This window comes from Mixophyes fleayi, chromosome 10 (genome assembly GCF_038048845.1).
Source record: "Mixophyes fleayi isolate aMixFle1 chromosome 10, aMixFle1.hap1, whole genome shotgun sequence".
Taxonomy (NCBI): Eukaryota; Metazoa; Chordata; class Amphibia; order Anura; family Limnodynastidae; genus Mixophyes; species Mixophyes fleayi.
The window spans coordinates 90,016,168-90,032,963 of record NC_134411.1 but is presented as its reverse complement, the minus strand read 5'-3'; the positions used below and the strand labels follow the sequence as shown (position 1 = coordinate 90,032,963).

The following is a 16,796-nucleotide window of genomic DNA, read 5'->3' as shown; positions in this document are numbered from 1 at the left end:
GTGGATTTGTTAAATTGTCTTTCCTTACTATACCCATTTGTATTACGGCCCTTTAAAGACGCACGATAACAAAAGGACAGGAATGTACTGTAATTATCAGTATGCACAGAAGCCTTGTATAAGATGGGCAAGTATACCGAGTGAGGGCCGGCTGCAGCTAGAAACTGCGTCCCGGCCCTTTGTCTGTTCTCTGCATGTGACCAGGCAGAGTTTTGGTAACTGGGTGAAAGGAACAATGACCTAAGCGATAGCACCTCAGAGATAGAATCCTACCACACATTCTACAGGGGAGTGTGAAATGAGAGAGACCACCACGTGAGGGGGGCTGGGAGAAGCCTGGGAATGACTCGCAGACAAAAAGACAGAAAAGGGAGGTAGTCAAAAATTAGACGATACCAAACTACAAAGATGTAATATAAGATATTTCTGGTACCATATCTCTAAAGTGGTTTTAAAAAAACAAACAAAATCTATAAGATCTGTCTCATATATTACCAAAAGGTTTTTATTTAAAAGGCATATCTGCAAAGCAATACCTTTGGATTGGTGGCCCACTTCTATTAGATTTTATGAATAAATATATGATCATCAGCAACGCCAATAATTCCGCAGCACTGAACAGAGAACTCAGCCACATCAGTCCCTGCCCCATTGGAGCTTACAGTCTAAATTCCCTAATATACACACACAGACCGAGAAATTTAATAGCAGGCAATTAACCCACCAGTATGTTTTCGGAGCACCAGGAGGAAACCCATGCAAACACGATGAGAACATACAAACTCCACACAGATAAGGCCATGGTCGGGAATCGAACTCATGACCCCAGTGCTGTGAGGCAGAAGTGCTAACCACTGAGCCACCAGGCTCCCTGTTAAGCCGCCCTCCTATGGGCTGGTTAAGTCAGACAATTTGATTGTTTGTCAGAATGGTCTGACACTGCACCTTGTTTGAACACAAACTTGTTCACCCAGTCCAAATCCAATTGATCAAATTTGGGGTTTGTTGGGGATGGACAACCTAGGGTTAGGACAATGGCACCACCATAAGCCACTGTGCTGCCAATATATCTTTTCATACTGCATTACCTTATATTTGAGATTTAATAACACATCAATAAATAAGATTCTATGACAATTTTTTAATGTATTAGCCCATAAGTAATTATGGGAAGAATTTAGGAAAAGCGTATTCTTTTCTGACTTTGCAAGTTTTCCTCCATTTAATGCTCATAAAATAAAAATGATAGCTAATCCAATATGATATTACAAGACAGCCCATTCTATATTGAAAACAAAAAAAGCATAAAAAATATAAAACTATTAATTGCAGGTAAAGCAACATGAACAAATCGTTCCTAACATTCCGTTGCTGTTTTGACGGCTTACTGGCATCTAAACCCATCAGAGCCTCTGAAGAATGAGCAAGTCTTTGTGATAGAGATAAGTATACAAGGTGATACAATGTAGTGATCGTGATACACAATCTACATTATAAAAAGAAATACAAGTAACTAGCTGCACAAACCTGACGTTGTCTAGAGCAAAGTGACCATTCTCAAAGATCATCTCGAATTCTGCGGCTTCTGCAAAATAAAACCGGGCGGGTCAGAAGGGACCGGAAGATGGACATGCGCTCTGAGTCAGTACCGTGGTGATACATGGCAGAGTGTACAGGTCTTACCGTTATCAGTAGATCCCAGTTCCGGAGTCGGGTCACCTCTGTCAGTCTCCGGCTCTCCGTTGGTCTCCAGGCTGCCGCTGTGCTCCGTCTGCAGGTTAAGTCGCAAGGGAGTGTTTTTCACTGGAAGTCACAGAAAGATATATTATATTATAGATCACAGTGAGCTGTATTCCATGGGTTATATGCCTATGCATGCCTTATTTTTTTGTATTGTCCAAAATAAATGTATATTTACATGTTGTAAAAATATCTTAAGAAATACATACAAACACAGTCATGATATTGTACATGAAAAGCTTTTAAACAGAGACCTATGCAAACAATATTCATTACCTGTTAGTCACACTATCAGCATTGCATGGTACAAAACTGTGCTAGATAATATCATTAGAATAAAAAGATCATTTTGCCTTGTGGACGACAGGACTACATCCAGTATAACAGGGAGGGTGCTATCTGTCCTGTTGAATGTGAATCTTGCCATTTGCTGGTACGGCTCCAGTACTTTGAGCTTCGGCTGGATTCTCAACTAGAAAATTACTGTCACTTAATCATTCCACAGCAGATTGGTCAGGAAAGAGAGACCTTTATAATGTAACAACTGGAGTCGACTGTTACCTACGGTGGTACTACTTCTGGTGAGGGTCACAAACGCTGGATCCCAACGAAGTAACATTTTAGAAAGGGATATAACACCTCCCTCTGATATTTCACCCAAAACTGAATTCGCTGTTTTGGGTGGAAATATTCTTTAACATCATGGTTTTAATACTGACCCTTACACTAACCTAAATTGTAAATCCAAATTTACCCCAAGGTTTAAACCTCAGATCTAGTGCAGGACCCAAACAAGTTCAAGCTCTAATTGTTCATCTAGCTGAAGCTCTAACATTATCCTGAATCCTGCTAAAACATCCCAGCATATTCTAAACATGTAGGAACCCTCCCCCATCCCAAAAGCATAATTTATACATATTTTGTTGTCTTGGTACAGTCTACTTTTATATTTTTTATGCTACCTCTTCTGTTTTGCAAATGTATAGTGAGGGATCACTAATGGGGGTCCCAGCCTTGTGCACTGTACTTTAATAAAGAGCGAGACGCACTCATCCCTTCAAGACTGAAAAAAACAAACTTTTTCACCCCTTTGTGGATTTAATCGGGGAATCGTGCATTTTAGACCCAGGACAACTGCATCAGAATTACAAGGCAATCCTGTTGCCCTAATCCCACCTTACCCCGGCATGCAGGAATAATACCACACATATATCGGTATGCCTTAAAAACGCAGTTTTCACTGACTCACTTCATCATCACCATTTATTTATATAGCGCCTCTGATTCCGCAGCGCTGTACAGAGAACTCATTCACATCAGTCCCTGCCCCATTGGAGCTTACAGTCTAAATTCCCTAACATACACACACACACACACAGAGAGACAGGGAGAGAGACTAGGGTCAATTTTGATAGCAGCCAATTGACTTACTAGGATGTCATTGGAGTGTGGGAGGAAACCGGAGCACCCGGAGGAAACCCACGCAAACACAAGGAGAACATACAAACTCCACACAGATAAGGCCATGGTCAGGAATTGAACTCATAACCCCAGTGCTGTGAGGCAGAAGTGCTAACCACTGAGCCACCGTGTTGCCCACCTGAATTGGACTATGGACGAAAACATGAAAAGTCACCTCTGAGTCTGTACACAGTGGAGTCTTTATAAAAACACTGTGCATTCCGTTCCTTGAAAGATGGCGTCATTCAGTCCCTTGATGTATTTTAAACATTCTAAGCAACAAAATTGTGAAAGATTTAAATGAAAAATATAGAAAACAAATAATAATAATGAATAACCTGTACAACGATTTTGTCAACTGATTTGAGACTCCTTAATAAACATTTCCCTCATGACTTAAACAGGGCTGCAGAAAGAATCCCAACCCAAAACCGTGTACCCCACTGTCGCACTACTGGACAATGTGCACAGAATTATTTGTAATTGTGCAAGGCGGTTGGATAATGATGGTATCATTCCAACGTCCAACATTTACTCAAAGCATCTGCAAAATGTTACAAGTCGCAGCGTGTGGTATCTGTGGGATAATTGTGTGACGTGTGGCTTTTAATGCAAACATCGCTGTTGGTGTGTTGCACGCATGAAGGAGCTGTGAGCGTGCATTAATGTGTATTTACATGTACAGGACCGTGTACAAAGCAGAATGTATACAGATAATGATATAGGTGTATAGTGTGTGTATTGTGCGTTGTGTTGGGGGGCCGTCACGTGCCAGTGAATGGCTCTTATTCACACGCACACAGAGCCCATTGTGCGTCCCTCTCCCCTCTTCTAATGACACTAATGACTTGGAGGAAGTCGGGCTGCCCCGAGCAGACTCTCCTGCTTTTACAAGGTAGATCAAATTGGGGGAATTAGCCCCCACCCCCCTCATTCCCTCACACACACCTCTCTGTTTCTGAAGTTAAATAAACACAGCCTGGAGAGAGGGGGGGTGCAAGACACAGAGGGGCATTTTGTCCCCACTCCCAAACACACAGCAATGCTCTGTAACCACTATATTGCTGCTGTTTGTGGAGCTCTCGCTGCACAGAGAACGAAAGCCAATTATATTTTTATTTGGGGGGGGAACAAAGCCTCCCTTTTTCATGGCCCCGGTTAACCCCTTGTGGCTCACAAAATACGGATGTCAGCCATAGCATCCCACCTGAGCTGGGTGGCAAGACCTCACAAGTCACCCTAAAGCGTAGGAAATGGGGCAGAGATTAGCGACGCAAATAAATTTCACAGCAATCTGGACAAAAAAACGCTACACCAACTCTCACGATGGCCCCCCAGGAGTCTCCCACCACTGCTCCCGGTTTTAATGCCTGGATCAGAACGTCAATGTGAAGGAAACCTCCCCCCTCTCCCTCCAGGAAGTTTGTTAAACAGTTTATATCCTAGTGGATTATGTACATCACCCAAATGGTAGATGGTAAAGTGCAAATAAAAGCTCCCTGCAGCCTTGTAAATGAAATAAAAGCACTCAGCCATGCAACACTTTCTTATTTCAGCTTCTAATGCCACAGGGTGAGCTGGCTAACTTCACCGACCCAATACTTGTTCCATTGGTGTCCCCTAATCTATATCACGCTTACACAAGGCTCAGCCCTCTGGCTATTGATGTAACCTGCTGAGAGTTGTAGTTTTACAACAGATCTAGATCTCTGCTCTAGATCCCATTTCAGCAGGATCCACTGAATCAGCTGTCAGTGGTTACTCACCAGTGACATGCTGTCAGCTCACCACAACCTATCACTATATAAACAACAATAACAGCTTGAGCAATAAAGATATTCAAATTCAAGTTACCATGGAGGATTGTGCATCAGTCACTAGGGGTCTGACCGCTATGGAAACAATTGTCCACAAGGGGGTCTATATTTCTGGAGCAGAAACCCAAAGCATCCATGTGACAGGAAGCTTGTAGAGTCCATAGAAGCCTCTACTTGTAATCAATGTATGAAAAAACAAAAACAAGAACCGATTCCCACTAATTCTATTCATCCAGGTGAGTCAATAGTCTGAATTGTAAGAAGGGAAATTAGCCCTCTTGCACTTGGGCCCAATTATAGCAATTTAATTTAAGCAGCGATGAGTGAATGATCAGCCACGATCTGTTAGAAATAAAACTTGTGCACTCCCTGTGGAGATGTCATTATCACCTCTGCCAAGACACAGCCACAGCCGAAAAGAATATAACCCGGAGACCAGGAATGTTACACCAGCCTGTGAATTATGTGTGTCCCTATCTGACTCACTTCAGTAACCTCAGGCTACCTGGGGAGGGCTAACACAAGTCAGCTTTGAGAAGAGACCCCCAGAGCGATACAATATGCAGCTTTATAGTGAACAAAAAGAGCAGTGTGTGAGCGACTGTTCTAACCAGCACGTGTATCCACGTTCATGTTATCCAATACGTGTCAGTCCCTACTATTACTGGCTCCATGTGTCCCAACACATGACCCACTGAGCACACTGGACAAGCCCTATATGTACAACCCATGGAACTTTGGCCTCTATATTCACAAGCTGATGGTCTTCTAGACTACGTGGGGTCTGACTGGAGGGGGCACAACATGGGATGAAGTCATTAGAAGTTGGTGTCTGGTCTTAATTCTTAATCCGATTGCTGTTTGGGGTTTGCCACCTGTGCAGGTGTCTTTAAACATTTACACGTCTTCTGTTTCCTATATGAGTTTATTATCCCTACTTCCTTTATGAACTTTTTATCCTCAGAGTCAGCTAGGGGCATTGAAGGCCCCCCTAGTGTTCTAGTACAGGGGCTCAAAAAGTAAAATACTTTTATTAGTAAGCTTATGTTAATATGAGGATACGGGACCCACCAATGGATTCTCAGCATTCTCTGAAATCGCCAATCATAGCGTTATCCATCGTCTGGACAATACCTGCAATTAATGTGGGGTGCTGGGTGGCGACATCCCCTGCTCGTCCCCATTTAAACCTACCTCCTATGTGATTCCTGTAGAACGATGGGCAGGGATTATCACCAGACTGTGCATATGTGAAAGTCTGTGTCTTCAGCTGCTGTTTGGTCTCTGTGTCTTTTTATGTCTGTGTGCACAGTGTAAGGTGAGGGGGGGGCAGCCTGCCAATAACCCTGGCACACTATGACACTGCATGCAAATGATTAACTTCCACCAGGAACAGAAAAAATAAACATTGATTTATATGGGAATGACAAAACTTGCAGTAAAGCTGTTGCCATTAATAAGTAAAATACACGTTTCTGCCTCTTGAGAGCAAGATTTAGTTCCAATATGGCAGCTTCCGTCAAGACATGTATATAAAATCAAATATTCATAGAAGACGTGTTCTGTATGTGTAATAACGAAGACAATAGCTACGTTTCAGTACAGACTGTAATAGAAAACACAACCCTATATAGAAGCAAAGGCTTAAGTAACAATGTCATTGCCAAATCACCCCCATAATTCTCACTAATCTGCCTCACTTTCTTCCCACTCTGCAACAAAACCCAGCAGAGGAGCCCATAATCAGGGCAAGTAGTGACTGGGGCATCTACGAAGCAATCAAACTTTAATCAGCTGGCACCTGTTACTGGCTGTGAATTGCCTGGCCCGTCCTCCATCAATAATGTGAGACAGGTCATAAAGTTTAAAGAGCCAGTAATATTGCCAGCTGGTACAAGCTCTGTCACAATAACAACTGCTTTCAGTGTGAGCTGGTGAGCACATCCATTACACTAGCCACCAGAGCAGGGTCAGCTTTGTAGACTAGCCACCGGAACGGGGTCAGCTTTGTATACTGACCACACCAGGTGCACCAAAATGAGTGTAGTGAAGAGCACCGAAGAGGGTCATAAACAATATATGATGGGAGTAAGATATTTACACTGGAACCTCTAGGACAGTGATGGCTAACCTGTGACACTCCAGGTGTTGTGAAACTACAAGCCCCAGAATGCTTTGCCAGTAGATAACTAACCGATAGCTGGCAAAGCATGCTGGGGCTTGTAGTTTCACAACACCTGGAGTGTCACAGGTTAGCCATCACTGCTCTAGGTACACCAACAGATATTGAATATCTAAGCTGGCCCTTGCATCTCGGCATGTTTTGCTGGCAATAATTGTGAAGCCCACTTCTGTTAAAGTGGACTCAAACAGTGGAGGCAGTCCCTTTGTGAACTAGACCAAATTTATGAGCAGGCAATCCATTCACAAGGAACCAAACCGCAAAGCGTGGAATGACAGAGATGCCACTGGTGAGTGGATTGTCCCACAAGGTTTTCTAATTACTCATATACCATATCTGTCGGCCTAGCGCAATTCTAGATGACCGCACACATCCTGCCATGGGAACAGGCCACCGAAAATCAATGTGCATCTAATTTGCATTATTGCGGCTCAGACTGGAAAAGTGCATGGTGGCAAAGTTCTGTATAAAGTGCGCCCAGAAGGTCAACGGCTGGTTTACAGCATCCTCGACCGCAGATGTAAATTTCAAGTACTTTTGTGGGAAGAAAAATGTTCTGCAGCTGAACAGGGAACACATCCCGAAATTAGTCTTCTCTACTCCGAAACTCTCATTTCAAACAATCTCAACACACAACTAAAAATCTTGTTTCACATTTTTCTGCATAAAGCTAGGTGCATTCATGCACCCAGACTGGATTCAGTGAGGAGTGCCCAGATCAGAGAGCTCTTCCTAGCCAAAGAAGCAAACTATCCTATCCTCACAGATGCCACCATCTAGGCCCACAAAGCTGTACGCATCACTGTAAAACCTGTCACATTTCCACTTCAGGAGGCCTATGTTTTGCAATTTAATATTATTTTCCACAGCACCGTACGGTAGGGAGAACAGGATATACATAAAACAGGGACATACAAGATAGACAAATAAAATGCAGACATGAAAACAAAGGGTATGGAGGACTCTGCTCATTAGAGAGCTTACATTCTAAGTGGAAGAGGGCACAGCTGTAACAAGAAGTGTGAGGGTGGAGATTGGGGCAGTTTTGAGGTTGCATTAGTGTGCGCAGTATCAGCAGGGGTACGGTAAACTCCAAAAAAAGAGATGGGTTTTCAGAGAGCGTCTAAAGATTTGAAGGATGTGGGAGAGTCTGATTGAGCGTGGTAGGGAATTCCATAAGTGGGGAGCAGCACAGGAGAAGTCTTGTAGGCGGGAGTGAGAGGTGGTTACCAGAGACCAGACAAGGCGCAGGTCAGAGGTAGATCTAAGAGGGCGGGAGGGAGAGTATTTTGATATGAGATTTGAGATGTATGCAGGGGTAGAGTTGTTGAGGGCTTTGTATGTAAGGGTGAGAGATTTGAATTGGATTCTGGAGGACACAGGGAGTCAGTGCAGGGATTTGCAGAGTGGTGCAGCAGATGTGGAGCAAGGAGAGGAAGTTCAGCCTCGCTGCAGCACTTTCAGAAATGTCCTTAATAATGTGCAATGTTTATATACGGCACATACTGAAGCCAGGCTTTATGCTGCAATTAGTTCACAAACCCCAGCAGTAAATAATGTATCTTTATCTATAGCCACCAGACCAGTTTAGTAGGAAGGACACTGGCAGTACTAGAAGACAGTGTTTGAGTAGCACGGATTGATCTACTAATTGGTTATACACTTGTGGGTTTACCATGGTCTCCAGCTGGCAAACAATATATGTACCTGTAGCAAAAATTAAAGAGCTTACACACAATATAGAGAGAGAGACCACCAGTAATAGATTTCAAAGAACTGAAAGTCTGGCGGGGATAGGAAAAAAAGTCCCCCCGTCCCCCCCACACACAGATTTACAGCTTTATTTCAAATCTCTCCAGTCCATATAAGCTCTTTAAAATGTTATAAATAAATGTTATAGAAGGCAGCTGACACTAGGCTTAATGTTCCTTTATTCACTTCCCCTAATGGATCATCAATATTCAGCCAAGTCACAGTTCCAGTAGACACCGTGCCTGTCTATATCTCCTAACCGTCCATCAAGCTGTTGCCAATAGATCCATCATAATATAGTTCTAATAGTAACTACAATTTATATTATCCGATTCAGTTTGCATTGCATCTGTTAGGGGTGAAAAGAAGGGATAATTATAGTGTATATAGAAATTCTAAACACCCTTGTTGAAATTGCAAGTCTGAAATCAGGATAAGTCAGAACTTTTCCCACTTTTAACGTCACCTAGCCATCAACAAAACTCAATTTGAAAACACTAATAGACAATTTTTAGGAAAAAAAAGGAAATAAAAAACCTACAATACCCTGGGGTTGCATTAGTGTCCACACCCCATACAGTAATGTTGAAGCACCTTTTGCTTATATTATAGCAGTGAGGCCTTTTGAATAAATTTCACACATGGACTTTGCAACTCTTTCCAATTCTTCCCTAAAAAAACCATTCAAGGTGCATCAAATAGAGACCGGATCTTCTGTGCACGCCCTCCTTACGTCATTCCACAGGTCTTCAGTGGGATTTAGGTTTGGGCCATTCCTAGACTGATCTTTCTCTTCTGAAGCTATTCCTTGGCACACTTAGACGTGCACTTTGGATCATTATCATGTTAGACAGCTGAAGATGATGAAGAACTTCACCTTCCAACAGAGGCCAGCAGGTTTCATGCCATATCTTTATATTTAGAGCTATGCATTATACACTCTATCCCAACTAGAGCCCCTGTCCCAGCTGAAGAGAAGTAGCCCCAAGCATGAAACTGCTCCCACTCTGTTAACGCTAGGCATGGTGGGCGATGAGCTGTGTTGTCTTTGCGCCAAACATATCTTTTAGAATTAAAGCCAAAAAGTTCAACCTCGGTCTCTTTACACTAGAAGACATTTTCCCACCTGGTTTTGGGCATTAAATGTATTTTTTTTTGTGAACAAAATTTTTGTAAAAAAATGGCTTTCGTCTTGTCACCCCCACTCCTTAACCCAGACGTGTGCAGAATACAGCGCATTGTTGTCAATTGCAGGGAGTGACCAGTTCCTGCTGCTCCACTAATGTCGCTGTAGCCTCACTGATGAGTTTTCACCTTGTCCTGTCATCACCTTTGGAGGGATATCCTGATCTTGGTAATGTCCCTGCTGGGCCCCATGTCCTCCACTTATTGATGATAGTCAACACAGTGTTGCATGGAACATGGTGAAATTGTTTCACACCCCTCTCCTGATTGTCACCTTTGAACAATGAGATCTTGTAGATGTCAAGAAAATTCCTTGTGGACCATGTCTATCCCCAGTAGGATGCAACTAAGAAAACTGCTAGGAACAGCTGATCTCTATTTGGGGTTAATCACAACTCACTGCTGGCAGGTGTACGCTAATTACCTTTAATCATTATTTTCATTGTGATTGGTGAACTCTGAACACAGCTACAGCAGGAAAGGGTGTGCACACGATTCATGACTGCTTGATATTGCAAGAGTGTGTTATTGTACCAAAAGACATTGCATCTGTGAAATTGGTTTTCTAAACTTCCTAAAACTCACGATCAGCGATGGAACAATGCCAGATATCTATAGAGTTTACAGATCTTTTCAGCAGATGATTACGAGATGAAGAGCACAGATCGGAAGGTAAATCATGTAGGTTGTGTACACATGAAGCAGCATGTTCAGACGTCTGTGAACTTGCTACAGAAATCAAATCTGAAGTCCGATTGCATAGGTGTGTACCCAGCTATATGCAACCAGGGTATTCAGTTTTTGTTTTACACTTCGTTTTCCTAAAAATTGTCTATTTTGGGGGGGTTGAAGGTTACATTAAAGGTGGAAAAATGTCTGAAATGATTTATGCTGATTTCAGGCTTTGCTTCACAAACACCTGCAATTTCAATAAGGGTGTGTAGACTTTTTATATCCACTTGATTTGAGTCTCCGGTGACTCATCAAGATCTCCACTTACAGTAAAACAAACAAACAGATAAATAAACGTTCACTATATCCTCCTTTTTGCCCCTATAAATGCTGCAGTGGTTTAAGATATGTAAAATATATATATATATATATATATATATATATATATATATATATATATATATATATATATATATATATATATATATATTACACACACACCTATACCAGAGTGCAGTCAACATGCTTTCTGGGACTGCTCCAACTACTGGACATAATTAAAAGAACAATGTGTATGCTCGTCCATGTTTTCCCAAGCCAAGGCCCGTAAGACAGATGTACTGGTATAGTCCAATATACTACCAAATGAATGTCCTAAGTCCTTGAGAAAACAATTCCTGAAATCAAATGGTTCATTGGTTTAATAAAAAAAAATACAATCAGTCTGACCTGTGTTCAAGTTACTGTAAATATAGCCCTGGCCATTGAGCTATTTCTCATGTTTCTGGATTTTGTTTAATATACGTTTTACTTATGAGGGGTCCAGTAGTGCCCTGGGTGCTGGTTATACCCTTACCTGTAAGATTAAGGTGTAACTTCTGACCATCAGTCATCTGTTCTGTGCTAGCGGATGCCATGCTGTGACTGCCTGCAACAAAAACAATGTATGAATGTTGTGTCATATAGAGATACCACAGTGTGACACGAGCCTCACATCACTGCTCTGTGCTGCTGGAGACCCTGCTCCTTACACTATATAAATCTCAGTCTGTGGCTTCTTGCTGTCTCCATTCCCCTCCTCACATCATGTCACGGCCCCTGTCACATACATCCCTGCCCTCACTAACACATCCCTAGTCTTCTGATATACTCTATGCTGCTGGGAGACTCTGCTCCTTCCACTATTTAACTGTCTGTGGCTTCCTGCTACCTCCATTCCCCTCCTCACATCATGTCACTGACCCTGCCATGTGCAGCCCTGTCCTCACTGATTCAGTCACATGAGAGGACAGGTCACTGACTTCAAGACCAGCTCATCTCCTGAAATACTATGTGATGCTGTGAGAATTCTGAAGCTCTGAATGGCTACAGGTCACTTCATTCCTGTCCACTTCAAAACTGAGGACACACAGAGGAACAAGATAACAAAATACCTTCAAAACACAGTGAATGACACGGAGCAGCAATTCCTCCTCAGTAAAACTGTGTAAACAGAAATAATGCATGTGTCCCAATTAAACAGTCATACCCCTCCATCTCCTATGTTCATTAAATCTACAGTCTCAGAACCACCATCCAGGAATAGGCAGACTTAAAGAATTAAGTGTGCACGCATGTGATGGGGAGATACAAGGGGGAGAAAGTCTACAGTGTAAGGAGCAAGAATGAAAAGTAAAAACGTTGAAGAAATAAACTAAACAGACCCTATGGAATATGTCTTGAACTGCGAGGATGGTTCCCTAGATTAGATAAATAATATGCATTATTACAATAACTAATAATAGTGAGGTTATTGAGCAGAATTTGATATTAATGTGGATCATTGGCAATTAACATGTCATGTTAATTTGTATGTACTTAATGAGATGTTTGTAAGATTTTTTCCATAACTATGTGAAGTTTAAAGTGCTTTATAGGGTATTGGTGATCTCTGACAATTTATTAGTGATGGGGAATGGGGCTCAACATAATTTCTTTATACACTGTGTCCCATCTAGTCTACAAGAAGCCTAAATGGTATGGGCCAATAAAGCTTACTAATAGTTATACAACAGTACAAGTGTGAACACAGCAAAAACACCAAGGGGTATATTTACTACACTGTGGGTTTGGAAAAGTGGAGATGTTGCCTATAGCAACCAATCAGATTCCATCTGTCATTTTGTAGAATGTACTAAATAAATGACAGCTAGAATCCGATTGGTTGCTATAGGCAACATCTCCACTTTTTCAAACCCACAGTTTAGTAAATATATCCCTTGGTGAAGTCCAGCCTGACATACGAACATACAGGCATTTTACATGTCAAGTCATTAAGGTAGCACACAAAGATATTTCAACACCATGGTTCGCTTCAGACGGAGGGCGTCATATCTCTTCCCTCCATGCTTAAAATAATCTGAGATGCTAAACTTCACAAATGCCATTCCCTTCAATAAATATTAAAGCATACATTGTATATAATGAGAACAGATAGCACTAAAGAGAGATCTGACAAACAGAACAAAATAGGCTTTACCATACAATTTAACATTCCTAAAAATAGAGACACTGGGGATCATTTACAAACCAAAATAATAGTTTGACACAGAACATTTTAGACAGCGACGCTAAATCTATTTTGATGCACAGGAGATAAATAGGTTGATATCCTAAAGTGTAATTTTCTGTCCCATCTGCTAGGGCCATCTCCATCACTAACCTGGGCCTTTCTTTTATTTCACATCTATACTGCTCATTCCGCCTATCTTTAGCTATTCTATAACTCCATAAAGAAATTGGACACCTGGATTGCCCTTATTTCAGGTTTCATACATTTTAATTTTGAGATTTTAAATACAGTGTTTCACATGCACACAATTATTTACATAGAGCAAATAAAGTATGTGAAATTTGTAGGAAAGCACCTCCTGCTGCATTACTAAAAAGCATTGCTTCAGTCCAAAGTTTCCAGATATGAATAAATATGCACTATGCAGCACGGTGGCGTAGTGGTTAGCACTTCTGCCTTACAGCACTGGGGTCATGAGTTCAATTCCCGACCACGGCCTTATCTGTGAGGAGTTTGTATGTTCTCCCCGTGTCTGCGTGGGTTTCCTCTCACACTCCAAAAACATACTAGTAGGTTAATTGGCTGCTATCAAATTTACCCTAGTCTGTGTGTCTGTATGTTAGGGAATTTAGACTGTAAGCCCCAATGGGACAGGGACTGATGTGAGCGAGTTCTCTGTACAGTGCTGTGGAATTAGTGGCGCTATATAAATAAATGATGATAAAATAAGCACTATTCCCCTTCTACAGCATTACAATATCACATTACAAATGCAAAATCTTGTTTCACCAATTCTAACACCTCATATGTCACACGATTGTCATCATCATCATCATTTATTTATATAGCGCTGTACAGAGAACTCACTCACATCAGTCCCTGCCCCATTGGAGCTTACAGTCTAAATTCCCCAACATACACACACACAGACAGAGAGAGGCACACACAGACTAGGGTCAATTGTCTCTACCTAGCTGTCCTACATCACCCCCTCCACACAGATACAGCCATCACTCTGAGACAAGAGTGTCTACACAAAATAGAACATCTTCCTACACAAACCAACGTAAGATACTAGCATGGTGGGTGCAGAAGTAGACACGTAACCTCACAATGGCTTTGATGGGAATTCTGGACTCAGTTTGCAAATGACCCCCATGGCCAGGGACAATGATCCCCAGGGACTGTACATATAAATGAGGGCAGCTCACATTATTCTGTAATCCCCCCACACTGCCCTCCTCTGCTGACCCCCATCCCCACAATGATCACCACCCCTCTGTGTCTTCACACCCCACTCACAGCCAGCAGTATAGCTCAGAGCTAGGAACCTGTGGCTGTCCCTAGAGAACTACAAGTCTCAGGTGCCCTTTGGCTGGCATGACATGCTGGGACTTGTAGTACCACAGCAGCAGGAGAGCCTCAGACCTCCCTGCCTCAGCTGGATGTAACAGACCCACCCCTCTCCTCCCTGTATTATATCTCCAGCCCCCCTGATGTCAGTCAGGCTATGATCCCTCTTCCCCAATCTTATGTTGACATTACCTGTCTCCTCCACTTCCGCCTCCTGCACTTTCGATCATGTGACCGTCGGCTTTGTCAGCTGACCCGGAAGAGAGTCTATCAGTGCACCGGAAATAGAGGGTCTCCGTACGTCCGCTCCGCGGCGCCATGTTAGGTGGGGCAGTGATGTCAGAACATCTGATAGACTTCACCAAAAAGACATTGACACCCATTGTTCTGATACCTTGTGACATGTTTAGCACTAATGTGTTCCAATCTTGGTTTACACTACATTATGTTAATGGTCATATCATAGTTCTGCTAAGCTGACTCCATGTTATAATATAACATTTCCTTTCCCCCATTTTTTCTTTAACTTGCAAGGTTAAAATCTCATTTACTGACATTGCATTAAGGTGCAGTGAACTGTAACTAGCAGTCAGACACTTGGGGCTAGATTTACTAAGCTGCGGGTTTGAAAAAGTGGGGATGTTGCCTATAGTAACCAATCAGATTCTAGCTTTCATTTTGTAGAAGGTACTAAATAAATGAAAGCTAGAATCTGATTGGTTGCCATAGGCAACATCCCCACTTTTTCAAACCCGCAGCTTAGTAAATCTAGCCCTTGATGTCATGATCTGATTTTCACTAGACAGATAGAAGCTCATTTTTTATTGTTGTGGTGTAGGGAAACTGTTGCACTTAAGTACAATGCTAGGAAATGGGCTCTATTTTCTGTGCTGTATCCTATTCTCATGCTCATTGGTGATCTTTACTGACATTGGGAGCCATTGTGTTTGTTTATTACATTATACAAAGAACAGCATTAATAAAACTATGATTTCACACAGGAGCCGAGCATTTATAGTCACTGGTATGCACGCAATAGCTGAACTTCATAATTAAAGTCTCTATATTAAAGTACTGATTATTGGTGCTGCAGAGCTGGCAATCTTAGCAACCCACGTTACTTAAAATTAGATTAGACTGCCCCTCCTTTTGAAACATTGTGAATCGGTGCGAGCTATGAGCCACCCAATTACTCTAATGGCCGGCTATGTAAACTGTTTTGAATTGGAAAGAGTGCTATTTACATGCCGCTATTACCAGCAATTATTGCAATGTGACAAGAATTTTGTTATTACGTAATGTGACTTTTAATATACTTAAACACTTATACTGTTGGGAAAAAAAGCAATAAAGTGTGAGCCAATTGACAAAAACTAATATGAAACTGATGCTACATCCACTATATATAGATAGATATAGATCAGGGACCCCTAACAGTGCAGGTTTTCCATATCTCTTTGCTGGAGCACAGGTGTAATCATTACTGACTGACACATTGTAACAGATACACAGGTGTAATCATTACTGACTGACACATTGTAACAGATCCACAGCTGGTGTAATTATATCACTGATCACCTGGAAAACCTGCACTGTTAGGCCTCACTGAGAACTGGGTTTGGAAACACTGATATAGATATGTATGAGATGTATTATAGATGTCAAAAATTTGACATTGTTTCCACAGACACTTGTGACACTGTCACTGTGAACCTTGGAGCCAGTGGTGGAAGTAACGTAACTGCAGTGGGTGTGAAAACTATGGGGGCAGGGGGGCAATACTGATGCCCCCTCTGGAGACCCCCTGCAGTTCCAGGCCTCGATATCACCCCCCTCCCCCTGACTATCGTTCAGCTATGAAAAGAGCAGAACAAAATCCTCAGCGGTGCATGCACCAATCACACATGCTCAAAAGAGAACCCCAGTGCAAGGGGCCTAGGAAGTTACAGCTGCAGCACCAGGGGCCTGATTCATTAAGGATTTTAACTTGAGAAACTTTTTATTTCAGTCTCCTGGACAAAACCATGTTACAATGCAAGAGGTGCAAATTGGATTTCTGTTTTGCACATAAGTTAAATACTGA

The 16,796-nt window shown here is 42.1% G+C and overlaps 1 protein-coding gene across 3 annotated transcripts in view; it reads right to left on the bottom strand.

Annotated features, from left to right (window-relative positions):
• Positions 1-14,979, bottom strand: part of WWP2 (WW domain containing E3 ubiquitin protein ligase 2) — a 39,223-nt gene extending 24,244 nt beyond the window's left edge. The window contains exons 1-4 of one of the 3 annotated variants that reach the window (XM_075189115.1): positions 14,906-14,979; positions 11,666-11,737; positions 1,684-1,803; positions 1,528-1,585 (exon numbers count right to left, since the gene is read on the bottom strand). In XM_075189115.1, coding sequence (XP_075045216.1) covers positions 1,528-1,585; positions 1,684-1,803; positions 11,666-11,726 — 239 coding nt within the window. In that variant the 5' untranslated portion in view covers positions 11,727-11,737; positions 14,906-14,979. Of the gene's footprint in view, positions 1-1,527; positions 1,586-1,683; positions 1,804-6,212; positions 6,293-11,665; positions 11,738-13,715; positions 13,984-14,905 lie in introns of those variants that run through there. The other 2 variants (XM_075189114.1, XM_075189116.1) reach the window with 2 other exon arrangements.
• Between the last annotated feature and the right edge of the window lie 1,817 nt (positions 14,980-16,796).